This window comes from Calypte anna, chromosome 23 (genome assembly GCF_003957555.1).
Source record: "Calypte anna isolate BGI_N300 chromosome 23, bCalAnn1_v1.p, whole genome shotgun sequence".
Classification (NCBI taxonomy): domain Eukaryota; kingdom Metazoa; phylum Chordata; class Aves; order Apodiformes; family Trochilidae; genus Calypte; species Calypte anna.
Window position 1 is genome coordinate 6008657 of NC_044268.1, and position 19301 is coordinate 6027957.

Consider the following 19301-nt stretch of genomic DNA (forward strand, 5'->3'; position numbering starts at 1 on the left):
CTCTTTGGATGATTGAGGAGCTTTGCTTGATTTCAGGATGGTATTGCTGTACTTTAACCTTCTCATTTTGACATTTCACCTTCTCTGTGGCAGGCTACCAAAGAGAAGAAAAATTCTGTAGATGTTAAAGCAGCCATTTGTGTAGAGTTTGATCTTTTTTTTTGCCTTTCCCTTCTGTATTTAGAGGGTGTCTGCTGTCCCTCATGCACTGCTGTGTGTTTTAATTCCAGGTATGTGGCAGCAGGGAAGCCTTAGTTGTGTCTCCTCATGTTGCCTTGACCATAACTTAACAGTCCTCCATCTGTGTTGATGTCAGTGAAAATGCAGTGCTTGAGGTGTGTTTTATTAAAATCATATATCAATAATTTTCCAGTTGTCTTCTATAGCAAAATGCACATTTCTGGCATCTTACAGAGTTTTTGGTTAATGCTACATTTTATAAAAATCATCAAGATGACATTAAAAGTTACATTGCTTCAAAACATAATATAGAGACCCTGCTGATAGAACTGTTGCTGAGCAGGAGGGAGCAGAGTATTGTTCTTTGTCATGGGTAGGGTTTTTTTTCTCCTTTGCCTTTGGTTGAATATTTTATGAATTGTGTATTTACTGTGGAACTTCATGGTCTCCAGCTAATTTCCCATTCCTTCCCATGCTACGATGGGTCTTCATAAATAAATTCAACATGTTCTTACAACATTTTTTCATTGTTATGATGTATTTCAGGAAGAGACCTACAGCCGAAGTAGTCAGTGATTTATTTATTTTTGTTTAGATTGTTTGCTGTGGGGTTTTTTGTTTTTTTCAGAAGGGGGTAAACAAATGATGAGGCACTCTCAAATTCTTTCCTGGGACGATTTACTGTCTCAGAAATCCATATGAGCTGAGGTGCACTCCTAGCTCTAAAGCAGTATTGAAGCTTTCTGAATTGCAAGCAGATTTCTGTTGCAGAGTTCTGCTGCTTCCTTGCTGAATTTTCTAGCCTCTGGTAGCTGCTAATTCTTATCTGTGGGGCTCATATGATTTCCTACATTGCATTTTTGTTTTGGCAGCAGCCCTGCAAGGAGAGACTGCAGCAGCAAAGGTGTGTGATGCCTTTGGAGTGCCCCTGCCTTCCTGTCTGCCCAGCTCCTGGAAGTTTTGCCAGTGTAGTTTTAAATCTCATTATGTGTTAAACCTCATGATCTCAATTCCATTTTGCTTCTGCTGAAGTCCTTGGTGAAACTTCTCACTGTTGTGTGTACTCAGAGCGTGTTTGTGTGTTCATGCAGTTGTGTGAATGCTTCTGCTGTGTGGATATCTCTGTGGTCTTATCAAAAATGCTCTTGTGTGTGTCCATGCTGCCCCTCCTGACCTGTGAGGTTGGCAAAGGGCACCTGGTAGTGGAGAGTGATACTCCCCACTTTCTGGTGGTCGCAAACCCAGTGTGGGGCAGCCCTGAGCCAGGAGGCCTATAGCTGTGTGTGGTTCTGTGCTGTGGCTGGGCAGCACTATACTGATTGCAAGGTGTCTGGTGAACCTGATCCTGTCTGCAAAAAGCATCTGGAGACCTCCTCCTCATCAGCAGCTTGTGCCCTGAGTTGTTAGTCAGACTCTTTAAAGAAAATCCCTTGAGGTAGTTCAGCATCATCAAAAATATTTTCAGGTGAGGGTCTCCAGCTGCAGATGTAAGACTGAAAACTCTTCTAATGTAGTGATATGCTGTCAGCCATGAAATGCCAGGATTGTTGTTAATTTGCATCTGTGTTAGTAGTTCTGACAGTAGTTCAGAAACAGTGTCATGCATGTTTCCCATCTTCTGCAGGTGGTGAAAGTTTACATCTTTTGGGTCTTGATGCTATTAGGATTTCAGTCCTGGTGTGCAGATTACTCAGTAAAATGCTTTTTTTTTTGTTTGTTTTGTTTTTCCTGCTGTACCTTATGTTATATACAGTTGCCATGATGTCATCCAAGAAGACTGGTGACTGATGAGCAACTTCTATCAGCTCTCACCAGTGAAGCCACCTTGCTACTCATGTGAACCCCTTGACTCTTACCACAAGGGAAATAAATGCTGGCAGATGGCCGATCCTGGGCATATTATTTCTTCAGTCTAAAAATTGAGTTTTTTGGGTGGCTGTCCAGTGCCACATATCCCCCATCATGGCAGGAGATAGCAGCTTGCTTGATGCTGAGCTGCCTGTGCCCCAGACAGGAGGAGGAACTGGTTCCATTTGGACATTATCTAAGCCCTGCACTGCACATCTGGACTGTTCTGGCATTACAGTGAGACTAAGGGATGGTTTTGTTATCTTGGCTCATTTTCCATCTCCTTGAGCTTTGCTTTCACCTTGTGCATTGCTGGCAGAATTTCTGGTTGTGGTTGTGACAGGTTATATTCAGCATTGCCCACTGATTCTGACCAGAGGACTTGGTCTGTTTTGTGTCTGTTCAGTTATTTCATATGGTTGTCAGCTGGAAAATCTATAAATTCTCTGTAATATTTTATGGCTTTATAAGCTGTACAAAATGTCCAGCAGGTAGTTTAATGTCTAGCAGATACAGCCTGTAAGAGTGCATTTTTTTCATTAACTCTTTGGCAGACACTGAACATATTTTCATAGCTGCAGGATGGATTGTTGGTTGCTTGTGGTCATGGTGGATGTTTTTTTTTTTGTATTAGTATCTACCATGTGTACATGCTGTTGCCAAAACAAGAGATTTCAAGGTTTCGTAGTGGAGGGCCTCAATATGTTTTCTAGTTTTCCAAACTCTTGGCCCATCAGGCCAAGTAATATTATCTTTATATAATGAAAAGCAATCTGTTCAGGGCATCTTGCAGGAACTGGGTAGTGTTTTTTTCCTTACTGGGAGTAATTCTCTTGAGAAAATATTTCTGTGTAGAAAAAGTCTGGTAGAAAAGTCTGTACTGACAAGACTTGAACATGTTAAAGATCTTCCTCTTAGCAGACACAAGCCAGACTATCTCACCTGGATTTTTTTTAAGCCCTTTTCATCTCTCTGCCTGGGTATCCTGTTCCAGCAGCATGGAGCTTTTTATTGCCACCTCTCGAGTCTTCATGGAGCACCAGGTCTGTTTGCAGTGATACATGGCAAGATGTTTCTATTTTGAGCCAAGGCCCACCCTGGGATTTTTTTATTTGAGAGAAGGAAACCTTTATTGGAGTCCTGCACCGTTTTATTTAATTTCCTCTGCAGTTTGGAGAGGTGGTAACTCCTGCAGCCTTCTCACAGTGGTGAGTGATTCCTTCCAGTGGCCCCTGGTTTTCCCCCTCACCCTGAGTCAGTGGCTTTCCCTTCAGCTGACACCAGACAGTATCTGATGATTCAGCTGTCATTTGCCATGAGATTGACCCATCTCCTGTCCCCTCCAACCTGAAGGTGTTCAAAGGGAAAGTATAAAGTTGGTATTTTCATTGTAGACACATGGTCTATCCAAGTTTTTTGTCTCTTTGTCTCTTAAATATGTTCTCCCCTGAGATTTGGCTCAGGGGCTCAGGAAGTGTGTTGCTCATGATCACTTCTTTGAGAACATTTTTCACAAGAATGTGTTTCTGAAGAGCCAGTCATGAAGCCTGGAGCTTATCAGTCCACTTCTTAACATTGTAGGAAAACAAAATTAGTTCCAGAAAGGGATAGATGTTGGAAATGGCACAAAATCCTTCTGGTAGAAGGTGAGTAATGGTTTGCAGCTATCAGATATTTCAGATCACACAAGGGAATCAGTACTCCAGATGGAAATACCAACGTTCATTATTATGGTGTTTCTTTGAATTTTTTCCTAGTATGAACGTAAGGACCCCTGGGACCTAATGAGGAGAAATTCTTTCAGTGGTGCTGTAGCATTTGTTCAGAGCTGCCAAAACATGGCTTGGCACAGACAAGGAGAAATAAAACTCCTGTCTTGTCCAGGAGGACAGTAACATTGGTCAAGAGAAATTCTGACTCATGTCTTCAAAATTTGCAGCTGCTCACTCTTGAGAGGTTCTTGAGTGTCAGATCACATCTAAGCATTTGATTTCCCACTTCTCTTCAGATCTCCCTGCCAGAGGAGGCTGGTCAGGGGGAAGCTGAGAGCTCTCTGCTGGGCACTGAATTGCCCAGGAGAGAGGTTAGTTGTCTGGCTCACCAGAGCAGGTTTTGAGGGGGAAAACCAGGATTTTAGCCTAGCAAATGTTACAGTGACTGCAGGTCAGACAGAAGTGTGAGGAACTAAGTCCAGTGTGAAAAACAAAGAGGTAAGAAATGTTTCAAATCACATGCTGGCAGTCCTCTGATTTCTCAAGTAGGCTGAGAGCGTTTTTCTTCCTCCATCATAGAAATTTTAAATGGGAAAAAAAAAAAAAGATACTAAAGGAGTAGGCTTGAGGTGATAATATGTGTCTGCTCATGATGTCTCTGTGCCTGTTTTTCTGATGAGGTCAGGATGCAACTGGACACTCCCCAATGGGGCACATGTGGGGTTCAGAGGAGGGCAGGAACAGGACATGGCCTGAGGCTCCAGCAGGGAACCTGGAATGGCAGCACTGCTGTCACCTGTGATGGGCAGGAGTGAGTAAAGCTGCCCCCACATTTCCCAAAGGAATTTGTAAGGGATAGCTCTTTATTATTTGAAACATTAATAGTGTTTGATAGAAAACATACCCATGAAGAAAAATTCAGTTGAAGCAGAGTTTACAGTGAAGAGATTTTTAGTAGCTGGACTGGTTGTGGTGCTCAGGACCTGTGCTTTTGTGGGGGAATAATATCAATGACTGCAGACATTTTGTATTATGATAAACAGTGAGGATTCTGTTATTGCTGTCCCATGGGATTTCCAAGAAGCATCATTCTCACAGTCCTCTGCCAATATGCAGTTTTCTTTTTTCTTTTTTTTTTTTTTTTTTTTTTTTTTTTTTTCTTTTTTCTTTCTTTCTTTTTTTTTTTTCTTTTTTTTTTTTTTTTCTTTTTTCTTTTCTTTCTTTTTTTCTTTTTTCTTTTTTTTTTTTTTTCTCTTTTTTTTTTTCTTTTTTTCTCCTTGATCCTATTCTGTGAGGTATGTATCCAACCTAATAAAACTATTTTTCAGCTTCACTGTTGGTAGTTTTCTTCCTCTTCTTTCTGAAAACATCTTTCCTGCTGGCAACTGAATTGTCCAAAGAGGTTTGAAGCTTGGCACGCTGTCAGCAAAGCTTCACTTATCCTTTCAGTCAAACATGGTAGTGCTGTGAACTGACTTGGCCTCCATCCCAAGGTTTGCTATAATCTTTCTTGTATAATAAGAAGTCTGAACAACCCCAGGAAATAATTCAGATCTGAGTGGTGCTTTTAGCAGAATAAAGAAATGCCTAGAAGAGCCATTAAGAACCTCAGCTTTAACTCTTCATAATTATGCACTCCAAAGGAGCAGAAGCTTTGTAGATAAAGAGATTATAGGCATCTTATGAGGTCTGTATGGCTGTGACAGTATCTTCTACCCAGATTTTCTCAGTTTTTGTTTTACTGACATTTCAGTAGCAACATTTAGTGGAAGACTTGCAGAGCTTGGTACCCTATAACCCTTCCAATCTGGCACAGGTAATTTGAATCATTCTCCCCACAGGGATGATAAGGTTGCACTTTTGGAAGAGCGTGTTGGCAAGAGCAGTGGGGGGAGAACTTAATTAGATTAAGATGCAAGTTGGCATGGTTTATGCTGTGGGTTGTGCAATGTGGCTGCCAGAGAGAGCAGCAGAGGTGGGGATGCCCTGGGATGCTCTTCCTTAATGTGTCTGCCTCTGTGCTGCCTTGATTATTGAACAAGGGAAGTACATCTGAGGTGTAAAACTCTGTGTAAAGCAATGCAGGGGGCACTGGGGTGCCAACAAAACTGGGTCTCAAGCTGGTGTTCTGCTTCTGACTGCTCCCAGTGCTGGCATCCTGGCAGGAAGGCAGATGTTTGGCTTTTCTTTGCCAAAATGAAGCAGACAGTGTGGCAGTGTGGTGGGCAGGGGTTGGCTGGTCACCTCACCTTTCAGTCAACATTTGCTTGAGGTGTGAGTACCAATGTGAGTACCATTTGACAGCTATAAATTCTGTTTTGTTTTTTAATATCTTTGTCTCTTTTTACCATTGTTCGTTTACTTATTTTGGTAACATTCTCCATGAGAAAGTGGCAGTTCTGTTAGTTTCTAATAAGCAATATTTCATTCTCCTTGGTATGTGTGTGTGTCTATCTATCTATCTATCTATCTATCTATCTATCTATATCAATTTAGTGTTACAGGTTTGTCTTACCATGTAATGGATAATTTGGAGCCCTCAGGTCATTCCCTTGGTGCAGTTCATTATTTTATGTGCCTCTCCTGTGGTCTTTCTCCTGTTTGTTACTAACCAGGTCCAATCTTTTAAATCCTTCTTTGTGTGGTAGTTCCATTTTACAAAAGCTGAACTAGTTTGTATCAACTCAATCGATGTGATCTTGTTCATATCAAAGGTGTTCAGCAGTTGCAGTCCCGTGTGCTCATTTGAGGCTCAACCTAAATTATGTCAAGTTCCAGGTTGTGCTGTGGCAAGTGGGAATGTTTGTTGCTGCTGTCTTTAAATTTAAATTTGGATGTTTTAAATGAATTAAATATGAACATGAATAATGCAACTGGTAACCCAGCTTTTCTGCAATTAAATACAAACTTTTTAGTTTGTTTCTATGCTTTCCAGTTTTGATATGCTGCAATATTTTTACTAACTTTGCTGCCTTGTAGGAATGATGGGGAAGTAGAGCCCGTGACTCAGAAGAGCTGTTGGCACTTTTGATATCTTGGTGAGTAAAAATTAGTTGAAACTGGGAAAGTCACTTTGTCTGTTACAAAAAGCAGAAAAGCAGTTGGCCTTTTTAGAATTTAAGGTAGCATCCTACTGAAGTGAATTTGCATGTTTGTCCTTTCAGAGTGTAAATTCTGGAAACCAACACAACATAAAACTGTGGTCATGCTTGCAATAGTATATTGAAATCTACAAGCATGAGAAATACAGGAGAGTTTTCACTGGTATGAAGCTTTGTACAAGTGTCCAGGAAAAAAAAAAAAAGAAAAAAAATATATATCCCAGATATAAGTGAATCTGGCCTTCATGGTTAAGGATAACAAGAAAAGCTTTTACAAATATATTAACAATAAAAGAATGACCAGGGTGATCCCCCCCACCTGATAGATGTAGGAGGGAACATGGTAACAAAAGATGAAGAAATGGCAGAAGTGCTTAATAATAATGCCTCAGTCTTTAGTAGCAGGACCAGTTATATCCAGGAGCAGAGAGATCCCCCCAGGGAGGTGGTCAGTGACCTGCTGCACTGTGTGGATGTGGGACTGGATGGGATGCACCCAAGGGTGCTGAAAGAGCTCACCAAGACACTTCCCATCATTTACCAGCAATCCTGGCTGACTGGAGTGATACCAATAGATTCAGGGCTCTGAAGTGCTCAGGCTGTAGCAGCATTATGAAAGCTGTGTGAGTGGCACAGAGCACCCGTCCAGTGCCAGATGTGTGAGGTTTGTGATGGGTGTTCAGGTGCTTCAGCAGAGGTGGAGAGCCAGAGATACTGAATGTTTGTTTGGTGCCTTTATATAACACCTCTCACCATGGATTTTATCCCTGGGAAATGGTTCCTACCATGACTGCTACCTATTAATAAAAATGACTGAAGAAAAGCATGAAAAGGAGCAGTAAAATATGTAAATAAGCTTTCACATGTAGGTTATCCTTTGCTATCGAAAGGAAAAGAAACTTTACTCCTTTCAGAAGCATGCATGAACACATACACTATTTATGAGAGGCATTTAGAGACTGCTGTGTACATTTTGATGTCAACTGAAAAAAAACAGCGAGGTTTTTTTTCTTTAGTATTTAATATTCTTTCAGTATTTTCTTTCTCAGACTATTACTCAATGCTGTAAGCACAGCACATAAAGGCTGTAGTTTGTAGTACTTTCATAGAAAATTAAACTCTTCATTTCTCTTAGGTTTGGAAAAGACACGGTTTTCAAAATCAAAACTTGTTGCTAAGTTGGATCTGTAAATAACCCTTTAAGCAGAAACCATTACATCCTGGGATGGCTTCCCCTAGCATCCTCCAGCTTGACTGCCCCACTGTGAACAAAATGGAGTTATAGTGACACAATTAATCTTTAATTAGTTAGTATAATGTCAAAACATGCTTTTACTAGCTTTCCCAAGAGCTTTTTTTGCAGCTTAGCTGTTCATTTAGATATTTCTGTTAGGGCTTGGCAAGGCTCAGTGCTTACAGGAGGCACTGCCTATCAGACTGGCTGTGTGAGCTCTGGTCTCTGTGTTCAGCAGGCATCTCCCAAGAGCTCTGATTTTCTGTTAACTTTTGGTTATAACAAGCATACAAATGCTTTTACTCTGTGGGGACAGTTCAGCCAGCTTTTCTTTAACCAAGAAAGAAAAATGCAGCACAACCTGGACATTTGTTGCAGTACTAACAGCAAAAACATTTTGTGGGTCGCTGTCTGATTTCTTATCCTTATTACCCAAATCTGCTGTGAGCAATTGGAGTTGGAAGTGGCAAGCTGGGGATTGTGGTGCTGCTTTGCCAGAGTCAATGTTATGTTTCCATGTGTTTTCTTTCACAGATTTCAGCTCTGTATCCTTTTGAGTGAGCAAGAGCAGCCCCCTTACACACACGCACACGCACACACACTTAGGACCTGCTGTAGAGTTAGCATGGGCACTGGCATATGCTCCTCTCATTTATGCCCCTCCTGCTGCCATGAATTTGAAGTCCATATATTGGAGAAAGACTTCTAGTTTCATGAGGGCTGAAATTAAATGTTTGAGTTGAGTAGAAGATGCTCAGTGCAGCCCAGGGTGAAAGAGCATCTGTTTTCTCCCTGCTGTGTGATGAGTAAATTGTTGCTTCGTTGCAGATGACTATGTGCTCCAATGAGGGGGGAATTTTTTCATGTTAATTTCTTTTGCCCTAGACATCTTCAGTTATCTAAAAGAAAGCCAGTCCCAGGACAAGGACAGGAGCAGGTGATATAATGCGGAAACCAGGCCCTCAAAAAGGTGAGCAGTAACATTTGGCACAGCCAAAGGCCCTTTAGGGAGCTGGTGCAGATTGAAGGACCAAGCACAGTGCACTGGAAAGCCAGCAATGGGACAGGAGGGTGGGGGGCATGCTGACTGCATGCTCAAAATGAGAGTTTTTTGTTCCTACAGCAGTGTGGAGGAGGCTTCATCAGCCCCCCCCAAGATGGGCAGAGGAGGAGTCCCTCAGCAGGTGCTCTCCTGCAGCTTGTAGGGCACATGGCAGGCAGTGAGGGTGCCCTGCAGGGCTTGTGGCACTTGCCATCTGCCAGTGCTCCCAGCATGAGGCAGACTGCTTCTTGGCTGGCATGAGCCTCCCCCTTTTAATGAGGCATGAAACCCAAGACCATCCTACCTTGTGGAGATGAAATCTGCTGTGGGCACTTACCTCCCCTCACCTGAGTCTCTTGTCCCGTTACATGCAGCAGTGCTCAGGGCAGCCACGTGTGTGCTACCCATGTTCTGCCTGCCCCAACAAAAAGGGTGCCTGGAGCTGAGCTGTTTGGACTTCTTGTGCTAAACAAAAATATTGATTTCCTTTAGTGCTGTGATGTGCATGTGCTTTTGAGTGATCTCATCACATGTGCTTTGAGGATGGGGGAAGGGAGAGGCATAGAGGATGAAGCATCCTCCACAGTTCTTTGTTCACATCTGCTACATGCTCACAAGGTTTATTGCAGGAGATTTCTATGCTTGATTTCTCTCCTCTCTTTATTTTTTTTTTTTTTTAAATGTCTCCTTTGCTCCTCTGGTGGTTGATCTTAGAGAAGCATTATCCTCTTCCTAACACTGCTTGTCCTTTAATGAAGTGAAAATAAATGAAGGAAAGCAGGGAATGGGGAGAGCCTGCTGTGAGGCAGCTGGAGACCTTGGTAATAAAGGGGCACGTTGATTAGTCAGCAGTGTGTCTGCAGGCTCACTGAATTTAGCCTCACACAGCTTGTCCTCCTGCCTGGTGGAGCAGGGCACTGGCAGCTGGCAGGGCTGGGAGAGCTGGGCCATGGGTTGCAGAAGTAACACCAGCATTGTGCACACGTGGGTTTCTGTCCTACTTACCTGTTCTTTTTAACAATGTGTTCAACTTCTGCTTTTTCTTGATTTGCCTACAGAAACTCCTGTATTTCATTCCCTCTCTGCTTCTTTTGCAGCTTGCCTAATGAGCATTGCAAGTTAAAGGTTGTGAACAAAATGTAATTTCACCTGCAGAGTGTGGCAAGAGGCTACTTTGAGTGCACGGATGCTATTAGAGAGCTGTCCTGCAGCACTGAAAGGAGCATTTACCCATCCTGGGGTGCTTTTTTTGCTTCCGACTTAAATGCTTTCTGTCCTTTATTCTTGTTTTCTTAAGGTGGTGGCAGAATGGTCCTTCATAGGAATACATTTATAGAAATGGGGTCCTTCCATCCTTTTTATGCATTTGTGTCTCTCCAGGGAGGCTCTTTGTCTGGTCATGTCTGGTCATGCTGTAGCCACACTCCCTACATCCCTCGTGTTCTTTTAAAGGATAAAATCTATATGCCATCTCCTGCCCATTTTATTGAGAAGAACATGTCAAGAAGATTGCAAAACTAATGGTCCAAAAACAATTTTTTGAAAACAATTGAAAACAATTCAGACATTCTAAGGCCCACCAGGTCATTTCAGCAGTCACTCTTGGTTTGCCTCTTTCATCTACTTGTCAGGAGTCTTTCTTCTCTTCCTTTTACAAGGAACTACATTTTGAGGGGGCAAGGTGTGCTTTGTAGAGCTGTTTATAGTAGCACTAAAAATGCTTTGTAAAAGAAATGAGTGGGACTGCAGCAGCACTCACAGGGTGCATCAGGCAGCAGCAGTGGGTGGAGGAGTTGGTTCAGGATGAGCATCCCTCTGTTGGGCTGGAGGCAGGGCCTGTCCCCCACTTCTTGCTCTTATTGCTTTTCAGAGTTGTCTTTGGAACTTCATTTTTTTTGCAACTCCAAGGCCCAAGGTTGTTGTGAGCAAAGACAGCTCAGATGTGTTGCTCTTCAGAGGTGGTGCTCATTTTTCTGTGCTCTTCTACAAGCTGTGCAGGACATGTGGTGGGAGAGCTGGTGTTGTGTGTGGAGAGGGCAGTTGTGCAAACTTTGGTAAGTCCCCTCCTCATCACCAGAGAGGGCTGAGACTGTCCCTAAGTCTTCAAGGAGCCATTCAGGCTCCATTTCTCAGTGTACAAGACCTATGTGAGCTGCTTTTAGTGGCTGTCGCAGTTGTTCCTCTTGAGCTTGTCACATAATTAAAATGCTGACAGTCCAGCAGTTTGCTGCTTTTTGCATTCTTGCTTGTCACTATGGGAGAACACTAGGTGGTGAGGATGAGGCCTAGACTGAGGTGCAGATACCTCATGTCACATCTTCCCCTGAGCTGTGTGGAGGAAAGGAACATACCCTGTAGATTTAGACAATCATTCATGTTACCTGGGGTCATGAGAGGGAGGTCACTCCTGTCCTCTGAATTGCCTGTAAAACATATGACATGAGCAGGTGATGCTGAGGAGTGCACTAGCTGGCTTCTTTCACTGACACAAATGCTTTATTTCTTGCCTCAGCCATAGACTGGAAAGATGGTAAAAAGCACAAGTATGGCCGCCCGGCAGAGTCTCCCTCCCAGTACCAAGGTAAGTACCACCTTTCTTCCTCCCCCTTTCTTCCTCCCCCTTTCTTCCTCCCCCTTTCTTCCTCCCCCTTTCTTCCTGCCCCCATCTTCTTCCTCTTCCCCTTGTGTTTGTTTTTTCTCTCAAAAGCTTTTTGCATTGCTTGGATGTGGGAAACTGCAGCATGCCAGAGTAGTTTACTGATAAGAAGTGCTTTTGGACACTCTTCCAGATTTGTTTAATTCTGATCGCAGTCTAAATGGGCTGAGAAGACACCAGGTTAAGCACACAACTGAGCTTGCTTGTTTTAAAATCAGGCAGGTTTGTTTTTCATTGCCCAGCTGTGTGCACCAGTGACTGCCCATGTTTTCACCTGTGTGCTGGGTAAGGAGCCTCTAACTCCTCTCCCCTTCACAGCAGTGGGAAGTTCAGTCCTTGTTGCTGTATGAGGGATGTGGTGTGGCCTGCACTCCCTCTTTCCCACTGGCAGGAATTTGGCCCTTCCCCAGCAGCAGCAGAGGAGTCATCTGGCTGGGCAGCAGCACAGGAATTGGTCATTTCTTGCTCCTTTTGGAGATGAGGTGTCCTGTGCTTGGGCATGTGTGTGTGGCCCTGTGCACTGTGTGTGTGGCCCTGGGGTGTTGTGTCTGTCCTTGTCTGCCCTTACACTTCGAGCTGTGCACAGTTTGGGAAGGACCTTCTCCAAGGGAAGTTTAATAGCAGCTCAGAAAAAGTCCTGGGTCCTCTGTCACCTTGTGCTGAGCTCCATGTGACAACATGGGACATGGTCACAGCTCATGGGCTGTGTGTAGGCTGCCTTCAGGGTGCTGGGGACTCCATCATTTTCCTCTCTGCTCCACACACTGCACCCTTTGCAGATGTCAGAGGATTGGCTGGTGTGCAGTGGCAGTGCTGACCTGAAATGGAGCTTTCTGTGAAATTCAGAGATGTGCTTCTGCAGCAGCACTCAAGGTAACCCTCACACAGAAGTCACTGTACATCACTGCATCCCAGGGCTTCTCTAGAAGAACATCTGCTCAGGAAGGGTGGGTGCGGCAGCAGGGTCTGGGCATTGCCTCCCTACAAGACACCCAGCAGCTCATCGCTGCCCAAGGCTCATGTACTCAGTGAGGGAGGGGGATGGAACCTCAGCAGATCTCTGCCTCAGAGTACCCTGGAGTCCAGGCTGAAAGGATTTCTGCTGCAAACTGATAGTGAATTGGCACACCTCTGAGAAGAAGCAGACAGTGTTTTGGTGTTTGAAACCTATTAGTTTTGGCTCTCTTATTCTTGCTTTTCTTCTGAGTGAGGCTGTGTTTAAGTGGGACCACGTTACCAGGTGTAGCTGTGAAGAATGTGCAGCTGGATTGATAGCTGAGAAAAGTGCCTGGAATTTAGGGCAGGATGTAGTGGAGCTCTGCTGGTGTGGTGGAGAGCTGACCCTTGGGAGGCTGTGCCCAGACACTGGGGAAGGCCACCATTAACTTTGGATCTGCCAGCAGAGATGGTACTCTGCTAATTTTCATTCTGAGTTGGCTCAAACCATTCTGCTTTCATCTGCAGCCTTGGTGCTCGTCAGCAGACACACATATGGGCTGCAGACCTTCATGGGATGCCTTGATCAGGGTAGGGCACGTTCTCCTTCACAGATGTGACCTGGGATGCACATGTGTCATTTCAGTTGGATTGATGACCCCTTGGGAGCTGGAACGTTAATGGAAGCAAACCAGACTTTGGTTAAAGATATAAACAGGAACTCTGTCTTCATTTAAATTCTGGGCAAAAAATCAACATTAAATGCAACATGATGAGAATCCAAATACAAGGGTGCAGAGCTGCATTGTTCACAACTACTGTAGTTTAACCCCTTGGGTGTATGGAGTGTTTTGTTTGTAGTAAATACTTTTGAAGGTTAAGACATCAGAGCCCAAATCTGACACTCTGCCTGCAAGTTATACCTCCCTTTGGCTCAAATGCACGATAGGAGCTTTCCAAAGTCAAGCAAAAGTGATAGACTGTCACCCTTAGTGTAGGCATTTTTACAGCTGAGTTACAGGGAGCTGTGTAGGTTTACAGTCCTTGCCTTTTGTTTAGCTCACAGATGTAATTGTAAAAACGTGGTGTTTCTCATGAAGTGTCCCCTCATTGCTTCCTGTAAAGAAGATCCAACATAGAGGAACACAGTCTGCTCAGTGCTCCTTTCAGTCTTTGTGAGTATGGTGTGCCCTGCAAGGGAGGAGGAAAGAGAAGCCAGAGACCAAGCAAAACAGAGTGATTTTAGGGGCAGTGGGACATTTTGCACATTGTACTGGAGGCTGGGGGCAGCAGTGGAGCAAGTGTTCCCCCATTGCTTTTCAAGGTCAGAGAGGATTTCAGTCCCAACAGTCAGCTCTGTCCTGAGCTGCTGCACCATCACCAGTAAAGGGGATACTTTAGAACCATCTGAAGTGCTAGTCTTTTATGAAGGAAGGTGATTTCCTGGGAATTGGGAGAAAAGCCACTGAAGTTTCTGAAATACGCTTAGAAAACATTCTTCAGTGTTACCTGCTGAGGTCAGATAAGAAAAACTCATCTTGCAGACTGGAACATCCTATCCCTCTACAGTAAGATGTCAGCATTACTGGTGTGAACCAGAACACTGAGAGAATATAAAATACAAGATAATCAGTCTGTGCTAACAAGAAAGGCAAGCAAGATATTCCCAGTGTTTCCCTCTGGATGTATAACCTAACTATTGCTATAACACAGTGATCCTGTAAAATGGGCTCAGCCAGCACCTGGCAGCTCTGTGGTCCTGGCTCCCAGCACACCTGGCTCCAGAGCTGATCACTGGAAGAGAGTAGGGATCAGAATGGCAAGGAGGATCTGGGAATGGTCCAGAGGAACTAAAGCTAAAAGGGTTGAGTGTGATATATCCATCTCCAGCCATTCAGTCTTTCCCAAGTACAGAGCATGGGGCTTGTTATCTGCTTCCTGTTAAAAAAGAGAGTGTCTTGAAAATGCGAATGCCTCCTGCCTCTTTTTGTTTTATAGGCAGCTGTAAAAAAAACCCACAAAGCAATAACCCAACTTTTGTGTTACACCATTTTCTTCTCATTGTTCCTGCAATTTTTAAGTTGAAGCAGATCATGTTTGGTTAAGTGTACTTTGAAATTCCCTCTGGAAAAGCATTGTCCCATGAACTAAATACTGTTCCTGAATCCTTTAGACCCAGTTCCCCACATACTGTGCAGAGCTTCCACTCATTCCAAGGCAACAGTGGCAGCCTCCAGTTTCAGTACCCAGTTTCTGACCTGGTTTGAGAATAATTGTGAAAAAGAATGTGCTCCCTTTAATTGTCTTTGTCATGCCATCTATATGTAAAGAAATGGCTGATAGTGAAGAGAGAAGGAAGGAACTTGTCTATATTGGCTCTGTATTTTCTTAGAGTTTGGAGAAGTCTTTCTGCTGCTGCTGCTTTTCTTTACAAAGGAAGTCACCAGGACCATGAGTGACAAGTGTTGTGTGGGGGTCTTCATGTGGTGGCTGGGTCCCAGCAGGCTCTAGAATTGATCTCAAATAAGTTTCATGTCCAAACACTGTTTTCAAGGCACACAGCTGCTCCTGCTGGGATTGTGCAGCATCAGTCTCCACTGCCATGGGAGCTGCTGCAGGGAGCAGAAAAACCTCCCCTGGTGCAGAGTGAGTGAAAAGTGGAAGGATGAAAGTCATTACTCCTTCTAATAGTCAGGGATTGAAACCAGCTGAGGGGAGGGGAGGTTTATCTTTTAAACTAAAACTGTCAAGCACAGCTGATGGTTCTCAAGATGCTTGCTCAGGCCCTGGGGCTGAGGTTTGCACTTCTCACCCCAGTGCTGTCACCGTGGGCATCCTCTGTGCCCCATGGACAAGGGCCTCTGAAATCCACCCCACTCTGAGATGAGCCCAGATCAGCAACCACAGTTAAGGGGTGGGATGCAGCAAGGCATTTCCATGCCAGGAATGCCTTGGTTTGCTTTGGTTGGGTATTTATTACGCATAATTCATACAAAGAGTTTCATTGATGTAACCAAGTGTACAATCGTATCTTTAAACCAAAAGAATTGGGGTTTTGCAGTGAATCACTGAATTTCTTCATTCATCCCAGTGTGATACTGTTGGCTAGAAAGAAAATTCATGCCAGTGCATGGAAATGTGGACTTTGAATGGAGAGCTGATGTCAGAGTCTTTAAATAGAAATATATATCCAGCTAGTGTGACTGTATTGTGTGAGTAGTGTGAAACTGAATTTTTTTCTGTTCATTGCCACTGTATTTAACAGGGTGCTAGTCATCTGCATGGGAGGTGGCAAGTAATGTGTGCTGACCTTAAAATCTGAGTTTTCAGAAGTATGGTGTGCACTGCAGTAGCTAAAATGGCTCTTAACATAGCTTTTGTTTTGAAAACAGACTGATTAAGATCTTGATGTGAATAGGAAAAGCAGTAGCTGACTCTTTAATTGTGCTGCCACCAATGCTCTTGAAATGACTTGAGAACAGTGGTCTCCTGGGAGCCATTCAGATGAATACAAGCTAATGTCATGCTGGAAGGATCCTTTCCCAGCTGCTCAGTTTAAATGGCAGAAGTCATGATTTGCTCAGATCATGGGAGCTTTTAATTCCTCATTTAATAACAGGTTTCCCTGGATGGCTTATTGCTTTTACCCTCCCTGCTGGACATGGTGCAGGCAAGGATAAAATGCACTTCCCCAGCAGCAGTGTTCAGTGGATGGGCTTTGATGTTGCACGTGAGCCACTCTGTTCAGGAAATCTCTGGAGGATCCCTGCTTCCATCCTGCCCAAGCTATGGACTCTCTCTGCTTCAGGAAATTAATTGCTGACCTGTCCACTAATTGCTGGGGACAGGCTGATACCTGCTCCAAACTGGCTCACAGGGTGTGTGTGGTGGACTGGGAGAACTGTGCAACCAGCACAGTGCAAAGTTTCCTGTTGATCTGAGCTGCTCTGGGCTACCTCAGTGACTGTTTTTAATCTCTAGACTGAGCAATGTGCTTAAGAAAAGATTTTTAAGGGGCAGTTATTAAGGCTTCCCATCTGTGCTGGGTGTGTAGGTTGTTATCCCCACTTTTTGCAGACCCTTCACAGCAGCGTGGAGGCAGCAAGATGCTGTAGGCAGCACCATGCTTTGTTCTGCCTGTCAGCTGTAGTTGTAAATCTTCTGTGGTCACAAAGATTAAAGGATCTTGATGAAAACGTGCTGCCTGTGAGCACCTCCTCTGTGAGAAGTGGAGAACTGCTGGTGTTCAGAGTACAGCCACCTCTTTTTCTGAGATTTTTACTTGTCAGTTCCTGTTGGAATCCTTTTTGTTCTCTTCTCAGGTCACTTCACATGGGAGAAATACCTGAAAGAGACATGTGCCATCCCAGCTCCTGCCCATTGCTTCAAGCAGGTAAGAGGTGAATAAAAACAAGAAAGGCCAAAGGTGATGGTTTGTTGGTGACCCAGGAGTTCTGTGCCTGGAACAGGCCCCTTTTTGTGGCAAGGAAGATTGTTAAGGATATGGGAAACTTAAAATAAATCTAAGTTTGCTGAAGCAAAGGTAAAAAAGATATTCAGGTGCTGCAAAAATTGAAGTGGTGCAGAGGACTTGACTCTCAGATGTGTATGGATGGTCTTCTCTCTGCTGAGCACAAGGTCTTGGGAGAAAATGAGCAGACTGTGATCCAGGTTTTGGTGGATCCTGCCCAGCAAAGACATTTTTAATTAGAATTCACCAGATCTTTGTGAATTGAATAGCACCCCCCAGGCACTGGGTATGTGAGCACAGAGATGACAGCATTGAGCACAGGGGATACAGGAGTGAATTGTCATGGCACCCCTGGATCTGGACAGAGGGGCAGTGGCACAGAGTTACCTATTTGGGTCCTGGGTCAGCTGGGTGATTCTCCTGAGAAGAGGACTAAGAGGAAAGGATAGGTCTGGTTGTCTAGCAGGTGGCAGTACTGAGAGAAGGTGGTCTGGGTCACAGATCTGCCCAGACTCCCTGAACTTTCCTTGCTGCTCAGTGGCCTTTGCTCCCATGTTGTGCGCAGAGGATGCTCTCAGTCTTTGCTGGAATCAGCTTTGATTCTCTTGGGGCTTAAACTTTGTGACTGAGGTGGTGAATATATTGGAAATCCTGTCTCTGACCACAGCCCCGTTTTTCTCTTTGCAGTCATACACTCCACCTGCAAATGAATTCAAGATCAGCATGAAACTAGAAGCCCATGACCCCAGGAACACCACCTCCACCTGCATTGCCACCGTGGTGGGGCTGACGGGCGCGCGGCTGCGCCTGCGCCTGGATGGCAGCGATAACAAGAATGACTTCTGGAGGCTGGTGGACTCTGCTGAAATCCAGCCCATAGGAAACTGTGAGAAGAATGGAGGGATGCTGCAGCCTCCCCTGGGTGAGCTGAAGTTCAACTGTCCAGCAAGTGCTTTCATTAGCTGTGAGGAAAATGCCAGGGTTTGTTATACTGCTGTACTTGGAACAGAGAGGACCAGAGACTGCCCCTGCTTACCACTGGGATGCAGAGCAGCCCTCTTAGCTTGGGCTGTTAAACAGATTAATCCCACACTAAGTCTATAGTTCTACATGGACATTGTGGCATGGACAGGGAGATACTTTAGAGTGTAGGTGAAAGAGCTCTCTTCATCCAGGTGAGCTGCCTGCACCCTTTGCAGCTCAAGCTCAGAATTCTTAGCATGTGGTGACTGTGAGCTCATGGTGTCTGCAATTCCACCTGTGTACCTCAAAGGAAAAACACATTTTCCACCCATTTGTGTGAAAGAATGCCAGAGCCACTCTGTTTCCCATAGCACACACAAGCAAACAAGGGGCACCTTGAAGTCCTGGTGACCTAAGGCTGGGGGCAGTACCACTGAAAGCAGAGCAACTCTGCTGGCCTTTTCCAGGTGATTGTCTGTGCAAGGACAGAACAAAGTCAGGTTCTTTTTTTTTTTCTGGGAGACACAACACTGTCACACAGGCAGTGTGTCATGTGGATTGAGCAATGGCTTGATCTCTGGGCATTGCCCATTGCTTCAGGCATTGGATCCTGCTTGCAAGGTGTGCTTGACATAGAAGGGCTGCCAGCCATCAGGGCTGTCTCTTGTGCTCCCCCTCCTTGCTGGGCACAGATCCTTTGCTGGGGATCAGTAAATCTTGATGTAGAGAATAATCAAGAGAGCAATTAGGGCTAAGGCATCTGCTGTATCACTGCTAATCCTGACACTGGGATATCAAAAGCATTTCAATTTTAATTCATGCTAAGTGTATTTGTGTCCAGGTGTCTTTGGGGCAATAGCAGGTTAGCTGGAGAGCATCTGATGGGGGAACAATGTCTGAAAAGGTTCCCAGTGACTTAAGTTCTGTCTCATGTAAAGAAGCTTGTTATATTTCATCTTTTTGTTTATTAATTTTGGCTACATCTTCACAAAAACAACGTGGGCAATTGAACACTTTTCCAATCCTCAGTTAAACACCTTTTTTTTTTTTTTTTTGATGCTAGCCAAATGTTGAGCTGATTTGTTGGGTCTTTCCTGATTAAGCAGCAAGATGAAGCTGCTTTTGCATTCTGCTCCCCATTGGTTTTAAAGTGTTTTC

The 19301-nt window shown here is 44.3% G+C and overlaps 1 protein-coding gene across 5 annotated transcripts in view; it reads left to right on the plus strand.

Moving 5' to 3' along the window:
• SCMH1 (Scm polycomb group protein homolog 1) overlaps positions 1-19301 on the plus strand; it is a 53658-nt gene that overhangs the window by 5555 nt on the left and 28802 nt on the right. For 4 of the 5 annotated variants that reach the window (XM_030464382.1, XM_030464384.1, XM_030464385.1 and 1 more), the window contains exons 2-6: positions 6720-6778; positions 8961-9045; positions 11630-11698; positions 17032-17102; positions 17868-18102. In XM_030464382.1, coding sequence (XP_030320242.1) covers positions 9021-9045; positions 11630-11698; positions 17032-17102; positions 17868-18102 — 400 coding nt within the window. In that variant the 5' untranslated portion in view covers positions 6720-6778; positions 8961-9020. Of the gene's footprint in view, positions 1-6719; positions 6779-8960; positions 9046-11629; positions 11699-12552; positions 12647-17031; positions 17103-17867; positions 18103-19301 lie in introns of those variants that run through there. The other variant, XM_030464383.1, reaches the window with a different exon arrangement.